Raw genomic sequence first — 16903 nt, 5'->3', positions numbered from 1 at the left:
TGAGAGGGGAGGGGTGGGACCCCCAGAGGAGCATCTTTCCTTGCATGCTCTCAGGCAATGGGACACATCACAGGATCCCAGGAGTGCTGGCAGGCCACTGCATCTGCACACCCTCCTCAAGGGGATAATGGGGGCACGCCCTGAGCAAAGAGGTGGAAGGCATCCAAACTCAAAGCAGCCCTTGGGCCAAAAAATATTAAACCCACACAAGCTACGCAGGAGCGCTTCCACACGTGTACAGCCTTCCATGACTACGGTAGATGACTGTTTCTCCTAAACTCAGAGCGAGGGAAATGTAAGTACAATGAAGAAGTAGAGGAACCACTTCCAATTAAAAGACCAAGAGAAATCACCTGAAGGAATAAAACAGACCACTTCAGTGTAACAGACACCAAGTTCAAAAACGTGGTCATGCAGCCATGAAAAGGAACGAATTTGAGTCAGTTCTAGTGAGGATGAACGTACAGCCTGTTACACAGAGTGAAGTAAGTCAGACAAATATTGTATATTAACACATACTTATGGAATCTAGAAAAAATGGTACTGATTAACCTATTTGCAGGGCAGGAATAGAGACTCATATATAGAGAACAGACTTCTGGACACAGCAGGGGAAGGAGAGGGTGGGATGAATTGAGAGAGTAGCAGCAAAATATGTGCATTGCCATATGTAAAATGGATAGCTAATGGAAAGTTGCTGTATGACACAAGGAGCTCAACCTTGTGGTCTGAAACAGCCTAGTGGGGTGGGATGGGGTAGGAAGTGGGAGGGAGATTCACGAGGGAGGGAACACATGTATACTTATGGCTGATCCATATTGATATATGGCAGAAAGAACCACCACATTGTAAAGCAATTATCCTCTAATCAAAAATAGACAAATTAAAAAAAAAAAGGATATCATGAAAATACTGAAGAAATTAAGAAAGACTATCAACAGAAATGCAGAGTACTGTAATATGGGGAGAATAATACCAATTTTGTTGCATCGTCATGTGAGTTTCAGACAATAAATGAACGTTTCTGAGTGCTAACATGCAATAAACAGTAGTTACTCTATTTTTAGACAGTTCATAATTTATTTAAAAGATTCTATTGTAGGACAAGTTATTATCTGTTAGGGGTCGACATGGGTCCTCTTGAGATTTTTTTTCACTTCACTTGAAAAAAAAATTAAATCTCTGTGCCATGAATCTCCACCCGCAGTCTTAACATTTTTCTACAGAATGCCTAGTACTATCTGCTTGTTTGAGTATTTGGCAAATCATGGGTAATAATTCTAAGCCTTGGTCAGAACTTTTCAATTAGTATCCCGTGTGACTACTGGGCTCTGTTCTGCTCTCAGCTCCAGAATTAAACCCTTTCTCTTTTGGCAGTGCTTCAGAGGCATTTTTTGAACAGGGTCCTACAAGAATCGGAGGGTCGTATAAAAAGCTGGTTTATCGTGAGTACACAGATGCCTCCTTCTCTAATCAAAAACAGAGAGGCCCTGAAGAGGAACATCTTGGCATCCTGGGTAAGTCTGCACTGAATACATAAATACTAGCGTACCCTTGGGCTTTCCCGGTGGCTCAGTGGTAAAGAATCTGCCTGCCCATGCAGGAGATGCAGGTTCTATCTCTGGGTTGGGAAGACCCTCTGGTGAAGGAAGTGGCAACCCACTCCAGTATTCTTGCTTGGGGAATCCAATGGACAGGGGAGCCTGGGGGGCTACAGTGCATGGGGCCACAAAGAGTCAGACACAACTTAGCAACTAAATGACAACAATGTACTCTTCCTCTAAACTACAACCAACTTAAGAGCAGAAGCTTCAGAACCTGAAGCATGATTTCTACATACAAACTATTCATGGAGGAGCAAACATCAATAAAATGCAGTAGCCAATCACTTTCCCAATGTAAATTTACCCACAGTAAATGTTCAATATGAAAAGCCAGGCTGACTTCAATTGAGTGTCTTTTTTCTTTCTTCAAAGAGGTAAGGGGTGACTTTGTTTTAATAGACAGTGAAGCTATTAGCTTCTGCTTTTAGTTAAAGGTACATTCCCTTAGAAATAAAATCCAGCTGCTACTAATGAGACAGGTGGGTTTGTTTTAGAGCCTCCTTCTCCCCAGGCAGAACCCAGAGATCTTTTCTTGCGAAGGCACATGGGCAGAATAGCAAGCGCGTGGATTCAGTCTGTCCTCACCTATTAGCCATGTGACCTTTGAAATACTCAACTCTCTGTGCCTGCCCCCTTTCTATAAAACGAGAATGATAGTAACAACAATAGTCCCTACCTCATAAAGCAGTCATAAGGATTAAATGAGTTAATTCACATAAATACTCAGGAGAACATATAGGAAACTCTCAATAAATATCATTTTATATATTACATAAAATACTTGTGTACTATGTATCTGTTTTTATTCTTTAGTAATAATATTAATTTTGGTGATGGAAAATACACAACAGTGTTGCTTTTCACAGCCAAGACAAATTTAACTTACCCCCTTTGGGTGGTCAATGTTTATGGCATTCTCTTAGAGGTCCGTCTAGTCAAGGCTATGGTTTTTCCAGTGGTCATGTATGGATGTGAAAGTTAGACTGTGAAGAAAGCTGAGTGCCAAAGAATTGATGCTTTTGAACTGTGGTGTTGAAGAAGACTTTTGAGAGTCCCTTGGACTGCAAGGAGATCCAACCAGTCCATTCTAAAGGAGATCAGTCCTGGGTGTTCTTTGGAAGGACTGATGCTAAAGGTGAAACTCCTACTTTGGCCACCTGATGCAAAGAGTTGACTCATTGGAAAAGATCCTGATGCTGTGAGGGATTGGGGGCAGGAGGAGAAGGGGACAACAGAGGATGAGATGGCTGGATGGCATCACCAACTCTATGGACATGAGTTTGAGTGAACTCCGGGAGTTGGTTGATGGAAGGGAGGCCTGGCATGCTGCGATTTACGGGGTCTCCAAGAGTCAGACACGACTGAGCGACTGAACTGAATTGAACTGAACTTGGCTCTTGGGACCAAATAGCACACGTCTGGTCCACAGTAAACTAGGATGAGGAGATGCAGGTACTGAGTAGTTTTATAGATGTGTGAAGCTTGTGAACTGACTTGGTTAAACATGGTAACACATTTCATTACTTGAAGTTAACTCAAAAAACCCTTCTCATCTCTTTCCAGACTCCCCATGTCAAATTGATAATGGACTTTAAAAAAACCAAGCTTTCCATTTGCCACAATAAGCATGTTGCTTCCAGAGGTTCTTTTTAGAGTACAAGACAGAGAAATCAACAGTCTTATGTATTCTGTAGGTTAGATATCAGGGAGGATAATAATTCTCTCTTTATCCCCAGGTCCCATCATTTCTGCAGAGGTGGGAGATACCATCAGAGTCACCTTCCATAACAAAGCAGCACATCCCCTCAGTATTGAGCCCATTGGAGTGAGAGTCGATAAGAAAAATGAGGGCACATACTATTCATCAAGTGGAAGTGAGTACAACATTTGGTAATCAAGCAATAATGTTTATAACCCAGTGTGCTGGTCACCTCAGGAAAACGGCCCTGAAAAAACCAAAGTCAGGAACTTCTGAGGAATCTTCTCATATACCATCCTCAGGCATCATGCCAGGAAGCAAGTCAATCTCCTCTCCTACCATTTGCAGTTGGTTTGTAGAATTCTGTCCTATCTTAATCGGGTGATTATTGACAATACTGAAAGTAACTTACTTGGATTGTATCAATTACACATTTCCAGAGTTCTATTTGGGTAACTGCTAAATTTGAAAAAATATTCTTATAGTTATAAGATTAGATGTACATTTTAGAATGTTTTAAAAATATAAAATTTGTAGCCAAACATAATATCCATAGTTCTATAGCCAACCACTATTATATTTTTGTATAAGTCCTTCAGTCTTCCATCTGTGCACATAATACTTTGATATCATAGTATTTAAATATGAAAAAGTGAAAGTGTTAGTCACTCAGTCATGTCTGACTCTGTGACCCCATGGACTGTAGCCCTCCCTGACCCAAGCTCCTCTGTCCATGGGGTTTTCAAGGCAAGAATAATGGAGTGGGAAGCCATTCCCTTCTCCAGGGGGTCTTCCTGACCCAGGGATTAAACCCATGTCTCCTGCTTTGCAGGTGGAGTGTCTATAGTCTGAGCCAGCAGGGAAGCCCTAGTATATAAATATACTTATCGCTATAATTTTGTACCCAGGGTTTGGTTTCTTAACATTATAAATATTTTATAGGTATAATTTTAATGATACAAAATATTCCACTATATGGAAGTATTTAGGTATTTTTGTAGGTCAAGGCTAGCCAATGAAGACACTCTTCTGGGTCTTTGATTTCTTGTATCCTCACATATAGGAAGGGGCTAGGGAGTTTTGTGGGATCTCTTTTGTAAGGGCAATAACCCCATTCAGAAAGGCTCTACTCTCATAACCTAATCACCTCTAACCTCAAATACTATCATATTGGACATTAGGATTCCCATATATGAATTTTGGAGAAACATAAACATTCAGACCATAGCAAGCACCAATCTCAGACAGAGGTGTAGAGAAGACTTCCTGGGGGAAATAATACTTATTTGTGACCTGACACCAGTGAACAAGTAGGATTCTAGTCTAATTTATAAAGGAGCACAAAAGTGGGTTGTCCTAGACTAAACCCAGTCTACTCCATGGCTCAAATGACCACATCAGAAAGCAAACTTAACCTCCCCCATGTGACCTTTCTTATAGGTGGGCCTCCTCCTTCAGGCTCCCATGTGGCACCCAAAGGAACATTCACCTATGAGTGGACTGTCCCCAGGGAAGTGGGACCCACCTACAAGGATCCTGTCTGTCTAGCTAAGATGTATTATTCTGCTGTGGATCCCACCAAAGATATATTTACTGGGCTTATCGGGCCAATGAAAATATGCCGGCATGGAACTTTACTTGCAAATGGGAGACTGGTAAGTCCAATGAGGGAAAATGAAAATGATTTTCAAATCCCTTTGAATTATCATTATTATAAGGAAGATTCTGCGGTTTGAGGCAGTGAGGGTTCCACGTGCATGCATGCATGCTCAGTAGCTTTAGTCATGTCTGGCTCTTTGTGACCCCAAGGACTGTAGCTCACCAGGCTCCTCTGTCCATGGGATTCTCCAGGCAAGAATACTGGAGTGGGTTGCCGTACTCTCCAGGGGTTCTTCTCTACCCAGGGATCAAACCTACATCTCCTGCATTGGCAGCAGATTCTTTACCACTGAGCCTCCAGGGAAGCCCAAGGGTTCCACACATAATATTTGTTAAAATTTTTTCTTAGGCTTATATCTATCTGTATTGTGTGGAGACTCTCTGACTAACAGGATTGCTTCAAAATGAGTTGGAAACAAGATTTTCCTTGGAATCCAAAGTCTTTTATGATACAATTCAACACACACATTTTAAAAAATCACCTAAGTGTCTGTCTACAATGCAGGAGACCTGGGTTCGATCCCTGGGTTGGGAAGATCCCCTGGAGAAGGAAATGGCAATCCACTCCAGGACTGTTGCCTGGAAAATCCCATGGGCAGAGGAGCCTGGTAGGCTACAGTCCATGGTGTCGCAAAGAGTCGGACATGACTGAGCGACTTCACTAAGACTAATGATAATAAGTCAGTTAAGATTCACTGAGGAAAATATTGCTTTAAATATTTTTTATATTTGTCTGAAGGAGACTGGCATATTACTATTTAGTTATACTGCTAATTAACCTTCAATTATTTGTATAACATGTAAGAAATAACACTGCTCACACATCCATAAATATTTTTTTAGAAATGGGAAAATGACCCTCTGATCTAGAAATAGAAATACTTAATCTAACCATTGTTTTTATCTCTAAAATAAATATTGCAATATAAATCTTTAAAAGAGAAAGATTCCTTTGAAAATGCATTCAATACAATTACCACACCTTAAAGCATCAAAAAACATACATTTTTATTTGGTTTTGCTTAAAATAAAACATTTCAGACTCTCAGTTTATGTTTAATTATATTCCATACATTATGACTTATAGTATTCTCATAGACATTACTTATTAAATTCTTAGAAATTCATTTTTGTTTCTTCTTTGATCTAAGAGTTACTTGAACCAAATATGATCTTTTACTTTTTAAACTCTTTGTCCTTTATGAGTAATTTTCAGTTTTATTGCCTTATAATTAGGAAACATGACTTGTAAACTTTTCTCTGTTTTCAGAGAAGTTTATTCTCTGAAGAAACTACAGAGAAGTTTTCTCTGTAGGTCAGCATGTAAGAGATTATAGCAGCTCCCTTCTGGAATCCTGACACATCTGAAAATGTCACTTTGTTGTTCTTTGCTTGGTGTCAAGTTTTTCTATCATAATCTTTTCCCCTCAAAACAGTACTTGCTACTCCATCTTACTCTGACATTTATTGTTCTAGAGAAGCCTGATGTTCATAACTTTTAAAATGGATTATTCTAGAAATTTGTCTATCTCTGAAATCCAAAAATTTTAGCAGGATATTTTTAGGTATAGGTCTATATTACTAATTTTGTCTTGCTTTCAGTGAAGTTTTTGGATCTGAGTAGTCTTTCCCTTTTATAGTGGTGAACATTTCCACTATTATTTATTACTATTAGGTAATAACTTCTCTCAAATAATTACTATGTGCATATTTTTCATCTTTAAATCTTTTCTTCTGACTTACGGGAGCTTTCTTAAGACCATCTGCATCACTATTAATAATTCAGTTTTTTTACAGGGTCTAATCTTAGATTTTTAAAGTTTGATAATCATGTTTTTTTCATCTGCAAAAATGATCTCAGGGAAAAGATATGCCATTAATCCCTCAAGTTTTCTCTTCTTTAAGGAAGTACTTGTTCTTGGGGACTCATATGCTTTGATTCCCCAGTCCAATTGCCTTCTGATCAACTACTGAATTATTACAGATAGCATTTCCACTTCCTTACTTTTCACCAGGGACAGGGAGGGGAGGGGAGAATGTCTAGAATGTGTGAATTGTTGCTCCAAATCACTTGCAGGCTACTTCTTCTCTTAAGATGTATCTGCTTCCACCTGCTCTGTCTTACAGGAATTTTTCAAGCTTTCATGACTATGGATAACACGTTCTCTAATTTATAGCACAAGTACATATCACCCCTCCCCTTTTTAACAATTTTGAGAGGCAAGTTCAAGTGGAATGAAGAGTGTCAGAACTTTTAGGTGCAGAAAAAGGCTTAGATTATTGTGTTGAACTAAAAATCCACTACGCAGGTATCAGTCAGCAATGTGGATGGACCTCAATAGAGACTGTCATACAGAGTGATGCAAGTCAGAAAGAGAAAAACAAATATCATATATTAAGCATATATGTGTAACCTAGAAAAATGGTACAGATGAACTATTTGAAAAGGAGAAAGAAAGACACAGATGTACCGACATCAAAGAGGGGAAGGGAGATGGGATGAACTGGGAGACAGGGATTGACATATATACGTTACTATGTATAAAATAGATAACCAATGAGAACTTATTATATAGCACAGGAAACTCTATTCAATGCTCTGTGGGGACTTAAACGGGAAGGAACTCACAAAAAGGGGGTGATATATGTATCTGTATGGCTTGTTTACTTTGCTGTTCAGCAGAAACTAACACAACATTGTAAAGCAACTATACTCCAATACAAATAAAAAAACTCTGGTGGTCAACAGGAGTATTTTGTGAGTTCCATTTACAAAGTGGAATGGAAACTTCAGTTCTTGTCCTTCTTTTAGCAGGTTTATCCATAAATAGTATTGTGTATATGGAAGTGTTTCTGCTTTACTCATTCTGTCTTCACCTCATTGTTCTTTATTTTGATTTTCAGAAAGACGTAGACAAGGAGTTCTATTTGTTTCCTACAGTGTTTGATGAGAATGAGAGTTTACTCCTGGATGATAATATTAAAATGTTTACAACAGCACCTGATCAGGTGGACAAGGAAAATGAAGATTTTCAGGAATCTAATAAGATGCACTGTAAGTACTGCATCATCCACCAATATCAGGCTATTTCAGCACTGCACATGTAATGCTTTTAATTAAGCTGATACTAATAGCTTTGCCCACTGATTGCTTTAATAAATGATTAAATACCATAGTGCTCTAAGGGTAATACTGTTAATTATTTGACATATCAGCCAACTGAATCTTAGTTTCACTTAACTCAGAATAATAAAACATATAATATATGCCAATTAGATCAGTTCAGTTGCTCAGTCATGTCCAACTCTTTGCAACCCCATGGACTGCAGCATGTGAGGCCTCCCTGTCCATCACCAACTCCCAGAGTTTACCCAAACTCATGTCCATTGAGTCGGTGATGCCATCCAATCATCTCATTCTCTGTTGTCCCCTTCTCCTCCTGCCTTCAATCTTTCCCAGCATCAGGGTCTTTTCAAATGAGTCAGCTCTTCACATCAGGTGGACAAAGTATTGAAGTTTCAGCTTCAGCATCAGTCCTTCCAATGAACACCCAGGACTGATCTCCTTTAGGATGGACTGGTTGGATCTCCTTGCAGTCCAAGGGACTCTCAAGAGTCTTCTCCAACACCACAGTTCAAAAGCATCAATTCTCTGGCACTCAGCTTTCTTTACAGTCCAACTCTCACATCCATACCTGACTCCTGGAAAAACCACAGCTTTGACTAGATGGACCTTTGTTGGCAAAATAATGTCTCTGCTTTTTAAAGTGCTGTCTAGGTTGGTCATAACTTTTCTTCCAATAACATTCATAGTCCTTAAAATGTAGTCCCTAGGTCAGCTGTTTCAGCATCACCCAGGACTTGTTAGAAATCCAGATTCTTGGACTCCAACCCCAACCTACTGAATCAGAAACTTTAGGTGTAGGGCTTGAAACCTGTGTTTAACAAATCCTCTCTGTTATTCTGATGTATGCTTAAATTTGAGAGTTACTGGATTAGATACTTTTCTTACCTGTGGCTTAATAAAGACAGGCTTCTTTTATGGTTTCTACTCTGAATAAACTTAAACGATTCTCATCTTTGACTACCCATAAGAATCCCCTGAGAGTTAAAAAAAAAAAACCCAAAAACTATTAAAACTGTTTTTTAAATGCTCAGCACAATCTATAGATATTTTTATTTCACTGAAACAGCATCAGATTTACTTTTTAGCTCCCAGTATAATTCTAAAATGCAGTTAAAGTTTAGAGATAGTGAACTCTATCTCTATTGTTTAAAATCCACACCACTAATGCACAACATGTGAAAATCATTGTAACTAGAAGAAAAAAAAAGTAAATTTGTATTACAAACTGAATTCCTCCTCTTTGAACTCCTTTTTATGGTAAGTCATGTCCGATTCTTTGTGACCCCATGGATTGTAGCCAGCCAGGCTCCTCTGTTCCTGGGATTTCCCAGGCAAGAATACTGGTGTGGGTTGCCATTTCCTCCTCCAGGAGATCTTCCTAACTCAGGGATCGAATCTGTGTCCCCTACATCTGCACTGGGAGGTGGATTCTTTACCGCTGTGCCACCTGGGAAGCCCAACACAAACTGACATTGTTTTCCAAATTGGATTGATAATAGTCACACTACCCATAACAATCTTTATTTTGCATTTTGGAGGAGTCAAGAATATTATCTATTAAAAAGAGCAATGAGAGGAAACTTCCTGCACATACTCTTCCCTGTTATTCAAGATGAATCAGAGAATTTTCCATCCAGGGCAACAAACACATTCGCAGTCTACAGCACCTAGGAAGAATTGTTATTATTCATCCATTTGGGTGCTCACAAATATGGCCCTTGGGAGAACTGAAAAATGACTCACTGAGAACAGTGAGATTCCCAGGGCCCAGAACTTTAAGAACCCAGCATTCATGAGACTTCCCTGGTAGTCCAGTGGTTAAGAATCCTCCTTGCAATGCAGAGGACATGGGTTCTACGCCTGATTGCAAAACTAAGATCCCACATGCTGCAGAGCAACTAACTCTCGCACTACAAGTGCTGAGCCCATGCACCTCAGCTAGAAAGCCCATGTGCCACAACTAGAGTCTGTGGGCTGCATCGAAAGATCCTGCACGACACAATGAGCAGTCTGTAACTAAGACCCTACACAGCCAAATAAATATTTAAAAAAAGAAGAACCATGCATTCAGTTCTATGTCTTCCACCCAGGGCTTGCCTGGAAGTGTTGAGTTCAGCAGGAAGTTCTAGAGACGTTGACATGTAAAGGGGTGGGCAGGCCCAAATGGGTCTTTTAAAAATTAAATAAACCCAGTTGGCTCTGGAAAGTCTGACAGGTTGTCATGAAGTAGGACATATGATTAAATCAGTTTCAAAATATCATTTTCCAACTTTTATAGCCATGAATGGATTCATGTACGGGAATCAGCCTGGTCTCAGTATGTGCCAAGGAGATTCGGTCATGTGGTACTTATTCAGTGCTGGAAATGAGGTCGATATACATGGGATATACTTCTCAGGAAACACTTTTCTGTCAAGAGGAGAAAGGAGAGACACAGCAAACCTCTTCCCTCAAACAAGTTTGAGTCTCTTCATGAAGCCAGATACTGCAGGTGAATTCCGTTAATGTCAAGGCAAATTTCTGTTGGGTCTACCTGTGTGGTTTTGGTTCAAAATGCTGTGTTGGATGTTAGCTCATCCCTTCCCCAAGCCTCCTAACTACCCTTTCTTTACTTGATTACTGTCAACTAAGTATTTGCCAGGTAGGTCCATTTTCTGTTTTTGTGGTGGGGAGAGAAGGGAGTGACAAAAGAGGACTGAGGTTTCTCCCACTGGTGCTCAGTCACTCAGTCGTATCTGACTCTGTGACCCCATGAGCTGGAGCCCATCAGGCTCCTCTGTCCATGGGAGTCTCCAGGCAAGAATGCGGGAGTGGATAGACATTCACTTCTCCGGGGATCTTCCCCACCCAGGGGTCGAACGGGTGTATCTTATGTCTAACCTGCACTGGCAGGCGGGTTCTTTACCACTAGCAACACCTGGGAAGCCCATTTCCACCTAGTCAAACCCCCAAGATGGTCTCCTTTTCAATTATGTGCCTTTAAAGATAGCTGGCAAATCAGACTAGAAAGGAAATGTCTCCCATAAAGGCTCTGCATCTAAACTCTGTGTCATGTCTCTGTATCCTACTTGTGTGTGCGTGCTCAGTCGTGTCCAGCTCTTTGCAACCCCATGGACCGTAGCGTGTAAGGCTCCTCTGTCCATGGGATTTCACAGGCAAGAATATTGGAGTGGGTCGCCATTTCCTTCTTCAGGGAATCTTCCCAGCCCAGGATCAAACCTGCCTCTTGTGCATTGGAGAGGAAAGGCCACCACTGCACCACCGGGGAAGCCATCCTAGATATAGTGTTGGCTTATTGCTGCTGCTGCTACTGCTGCTGAGTTACTTCAGTTGTGTCCGACTCTGTGCGACCCCATAGACGGCAGCCCACCAGGCTCCCCTGTCCCTGGGATTCTCCAGGCAAGAACACTGGAGTGGGTTGCCATTTCCTTCTCCAATGCATGAAAGTGAAAAGTGAAAGTGAAGTCGCTCTAGGGAGGGCCAAAAGGAAAACACAGGGGTGAAGGGTCAGATTCATAAGAAATGTTATTCTTTCAAATAAGAAGTTGGAGACTATGGAGTCAGAGAGAAGCTGGGAGTGTTTTGTTTTTATGGGGTTAGGTGGGATAACTAAGAAACTGAAAGGATAAGCCTCAAGAAGGAAAAGTATAGAAAAGAAATTAGGTATGCTCCTTTCCATACAATCTGGCATATGTAGTCTATGTCCTGAAATGTGACTAATTCCTAATTCTTGTTGATGGGGCAATGGGTCTTAAACGTAGAGGGCAGGTTGAGCAAGTCTTGGTGAGGCCATTCATTCAAGACAACTGGATTTGAAAGACCAGACGTTCTATTCCTTCATCCCTCTTTTGGCCAAATATCAAAATATGCAAGGAAATTGGGATGTGAAGTTGGATTTCTGCTTTCTTGACTCATGGGTTTGTGTTATGTCCCTTCCCATTTCTATCTTAAAATGACAAAGTCTCCTCAAACTTGTGCTGCAAGATGATACAGCTTATAACAAATTTTCTATTTTAAATATTTCTGGAAAATTTCTTCTCGGAATTACTGAAAAATGTTACTCGAAGCACTGATATCCTGGAGTCAGTCATTAGGCCCTCACCCTCAGCCTACTGAGAGCAGGTTTAGGTGTGTTTGTGAAAAGATGGGGTATTGTTAGTAGTAAACAGGTTGCAGAAAGCCCATTAATCTTAGTAGAAGACTCTTCTACTAAGAACGTTGTATGATTAGCCTTGTTGGCTTATTAGTCATCTACAATTGAATATCCTATATTAGAACTATAGATATGCAAATTCAGAGATACGGATAGAAGTGTCTCTGAATGAATAAAGTAAAAAACTAAAAAAGAGAATTTTACCCAAACATGAAAATATGCTAACTTGCCTCAGGCTTTATTTGGTTCATCAAATGCCACTAAAATGCAAGACAGGTCCTATGTCACCTTTTCCTTTATTAGACAAATGTAAATACAACATTTAACAAAAGAGATAAAGGTGTCTGCTTTCATGGAGCTGAAATTCTAATGCAGGGAGACAGACAATAAGCAAGTATATTAACATACACACACACACACATATATATATCAAGTGGTTATAAGTACTAAGAAGAAAAATAGGGCAGGGGAAGGAGCTGATGACAGATGAGGGAAAGCAGTCAAAAATACTCACAGGAGATGACCTGCCTTTTTATTTACCATTCCAGGGACTTTTGATGTGGAATGCCTCACAACTGATCACTACACAGGTGGCATGAAACAAAAGTACACTGTGAGCCAGTGCAGCCAGAGGTCCGAAGATTTATACCTCTACCTGGGAGAAAGGACCTACTACATCGCAGCGGTGGAGGTGGAATGGGATTATTCCCCAAGTAGGAAATGGGAAAAGGAGCTGCATCACTTACAGGAACAAAAGTAATTCTCTAGACTCTGACTCCCAATTATTTTTTAGCTTTTTCTTTCAGAGAAGTAAGAATTATGCTAAGTTAAGAAGCAATGAACAATTGCATTACACAATAACAACAAAACAGCAACAAAATGCTTTCTAGGGGCCCTTCCTCATTCATTTCTGCTTCTCTCAACTATCTCTCAGAAAAATTTCCATTGATCTCCTTTGATTCTTTGTAGTCATTCATCTTACTCTCTTTTCTGTTAGACTGTCTTCTCATACCTGCATACTCCTGTCATTGTTTTCAAACTTAAACCAAAATTAATGCCTACATTCAGAGCTAAAATAATTTTCTTTACTAACCATTTGTTGCTTATGTTTCTTCCAAAGATTTTATTATGAGTCTAGTAATCAGTTACTTCATATTTTTCAAACTATTATGTATGGAAGCATATTTTAAATTCTTGAGGGCACTAGAGCAGATATGGTCTCTGCCCTACAAGAACTTACAGGAAAATATGGTTCAAAACTACCAATAACATGTACACTATGAAAATATAAAAGTGAGTTCAGTGAATAAGTGTAAATAAAGGCTGGTTATTGGAGCTTCAGAAACAATACATTTAGAGACACATCACCTGACACTTCTACGTATAGCTCTTCTATACTTTGCCAAGTACTCTCCCCTTTACCATCTCTCATCAGGCACTAACCCTTGGGGGATATGATTTAAGAGATTGGGGTGGAACGTGTTCAGAGCTGAGGTGTACAACATGACTGGTAACTTGCAGCTAAATGATGCCTAGCTGGTTAGTTTGACTGCCATGAGAAGTATGATTTCTTGGGGGATGTTTGTTGTTTGTTTTTATTTGGCTGCCCTGGGTCTTAGTTGCGGCATGCAAGATCTTTCAGTTGTGGCATATGGGATCTAGTTCCCTGGACAGGGATTGAACCTGGGCTCCCTACTTCGGAAGCATGGAGTCTTAGCCACTGGACCACCAGGGAAGCCCAAGAGTATGATTTGTGATGGAAGGGAGTAGATAGCTATTTCAGTGATTAAGGTATAACTGTCAAAATATACAGTCATTAGGAGTCAGTGAAAGCTTTAGATCAAGGGAATGGATGGATAAAAGGGCCACTCTGTTCCTATAGTCTAAAAATACTACAGTAACCAGAGAACACTTCACTGATGAAATCTGGACTCATAACATTTCAGAGCCATAAAGTAACCTTAGAGACAACCTCACTGAATACCTCATTTTAGAGGTGAAGAAATGGAGGCTCCAACAGGCAATGAGTAGCTGGAGGTCATTTTAGCTGGTGACAGTCAGGGCCAGGACTCCTAGGGCTCCACTGCTAGCTAGGTGTAAAGACTAGCTAGACTTTCTACCACACCTGTTTTTGGTGGGGCTATTTTGTTTTTTATTTTACTATTGTTTTTTATTGGAGACACTTGTTTATTGCTAGTCTTCTTCTTTCTTGTTCAAATGGGACAGTGATATTAAAAACTAGCATAATGAAAACTATTTTTATTCAAAATTTAAAACTCAACTTTCACTTTTCTTAAGCCAAATACTAACCTTAATTGTATGTGTGTTTAGTCTTTCAAATGCATTTTTAGATAAGGAAGAATTTTACATAGGCTCCAAGTACAAGAAAGTTGTGTATCGGCAATTCACTGACAGCACATTTCAAGTTCCTGTGGAGAGAAAAGGTGAAGAAGAACACCTGGGGATTCTAGGTACTGTCCTAGCTCCAGTTTATCAGGTGTGGGTTGGTGATATGGTGCTCTGTGTGGTGAGTCAGTCCCTGTCTATGGGCTTAATGTTCTTAGTTCATATATTAATGTCATTCATAAAATGAATTTTTTATTTACTCATTTATAAAAATAAAAAACAGAAGCTACTTAATACAATGAGAAGCCTATACTTAATAAAAATATTGCATAAGAAAATATTACAAAAAAAGAAAATATTACTTATTTCTGTCAGAAACAATGGCATTATATCCCATTTACTAATAGAATTATATATATTTGGTGTTTATCAAATTGATGCCTGTAGTTTTGATGAAATTGCTAGAGATCCCTTTCTACAGAGATTCTTAACCAAATTCTCCATTTTTCTAGTCCACCAAAAATAAATCATAGCTATTTACTTTTAAAATTAAGAAGTAAATGATTAACCTCAAGAAGAAATATACATATAAACAAGCAAATAAGGAAAAGGAAAAAAGTGTTATGATGCACACAGCCAGGGGAAAGTTGCCTTCAATTTTTCAGGAATCACTTTAGGACCGAAAGTCTAAGAACTTCTCCAACACTGGTCTTGGGAATATTCTTGAAAACTGTCAAGTGCAGGGGAAGCTACTCCGAAACCCACTAACAGAATTCCCTGGACTTTCTTATCCTCAGTCCCAGGAGTAAGACACCCAAGGAAGAGTGGCATTGTTGTTGGGTCACAGAAATTTTTTGTCAGGAGAGAAGCTAAAATTGGCTAGAAGGCAGGAATGGGATGGCTACCCCACCCATCCTTTCAAAGGCAGCACTGTCCTTAATTCACAGGAAGGGCTAGAAGTTCTGATGATGAGAAATGACTCCCGGCCAGGGTAGGGTCACAGCTGATGGCTATGATTAGGCCACTATCCTGCAGGAAATTTCAGGCTAAAACCTCCCCTAGGACCCTTGATTAGAGATACACCCATAGTCTCTATCTTTAGAGACAGCCATAACTAGTGTTTTTATCCTGAATCGTCAGGGACCAGGTATCAATCCAAGAGTACAACTGCATGAAGCCGGAGGGGAAAAACAAAAACAACATCCTTAATGACTTAAAAAAAGTTACCTGAGTTAGAGCTTCCAATCTGATGGGTATATAAGCCAGTCTTCCTTTTCACTTTTCCCAGGTCCACAACTTCATGCGAATGTTGGAGACAAAGTTAATATTATCTTTAAAAACATGGCCACAAGGCCCTATTCAATACATGCCCATGGGGTGAAAACAGAGAGTTCTACAGTGACTCCCACTGCACCAGGTATTCATGGTAGGGGGAGGGATATGTTTTAGTAGACTTTACAGCTTTCCACAAACAACTGCTATCCAGATGAGTGCGTCTTGAGGGAGTGAAGGAGGTGGCTAAGAGGGCACAAAGGCAGTTGCATCTGTGTGAATGTATACACATACCAAAAGTTTAAAAATCCACAGAATTGTAAGGAAAAGAATCTGATGGTTCTGAACACATACTCAAGGTTGCATCAGCAGAGATGATCTCTGCAGGCTCAGCTAGAATACATCCTGGACAGCACCTACCACGTGGCTGACTGTTTCCATGCCTCTATCCAAAGACAGGGTCCTAAGGGCAGAGGCTGCCATTTGGAACTTTAAATCTTAGTCCAATATCTGGCTTACTAAATGTCTCTTTAATTCAGAGTTAAAAACTGCAATCGATTAAATATATAAATATGCATTTTCTTTAATAAGAACTATAACTTTCTTCTATTCATTCGAAAGTTGGCTTCAAGGAAAGGGCCATTTCTCAGTAACTTAGCAGTTCTCAAATTTATCAAGTGAGAAAAAATACTCTCTAGAGTTGGTCTTGTCAATACAAGGAAACAGAAATAAAAAGCTCTGCCCACATGATCCTCATATTCTTCCAAGATAAACAGCAAATAAATATAGATATAATATCAAGTCGTAGAAAGTGCTATAAAAAAGATTAAGACGGATGAGAGACAGTAAATAACAAGGGTGCTATTTTAGGTGAGGGGGGGCAGGGGGGTTGGTCAAGAGGTCTTTGAGGAGGGGCCACTGGTAAAGACACATAAACGATGAGAAGTAATGAGTCACAGGGAGTTGGAGACAGAGAGCATTCTAGGTCCTGAGATGGAAGCAGACTTGGTGTGTCTGAGGAACAGCGTGGAGGCCAGAGGCCA

General features: G+C 39.9%; 1 protein-coding gene across 2 annotated transcripts in view; it reads left to right on the top strand.

The window, feature by feature from the left end:
- CP (ceruloplasmin) overlaps positions 1 to 16903 on the top strand; it is a 60332-nt gene that overhangs the window by 18983 nt on the left and 24446 nt on the right. For both annotated transcript variants that reach the window (XM_086387110.1, XM_086387131.1), the window contains exons 7-14: positions 1378 to 1517; positions 3341 to 3478; positions 4744 to 4958; positions 7867 to 8017; positions 10368 to 10580; positions 12791 to 12998; positions 14574 to 14713; positions 15877 to 16005. In XM_086387110.1, the coding sequence (XP_086243236.1) occupies positions 1378 to 1517; positions 3341 to 3478; positions 4744 to 4958; positions 7867 to 8017; positions 10368 to 10580; positions 12791 to 12998; positions 14574 to 14713; positions 15877 to 16005 (1334 nt within the window). The remainder of the gene's footprint in view (positions 1 to 1377; positions 1518 to 3340; positions 3479 to 4743; positions 4959 to 7866; positions 8018 to 10367; positions 10581 to 12790; positions 12999 to 14573; positions 14714 to 15876; positions 16006 to 16903) is intronic.

The sequence above is a fragment of the Bos grunniens genome, chromosome 1 (genome assembly GCF_055505025.1).
Source record: "Bos grunniens cultivar Pamir isolate PY7600 chromosome 1, Bosgru_T2T1.0, whole genome shotgun sequence".
Taxonomy (NCBI): domain Eukaryota; kingdom Metazoa; phylum Chordata; class Mammalia; order Artiodactyla; family Bovidae; genus Bos; species Bos grunniens.
This window is presented reverse-complemented; position numbering and strand designations above follow the sequence as displayed.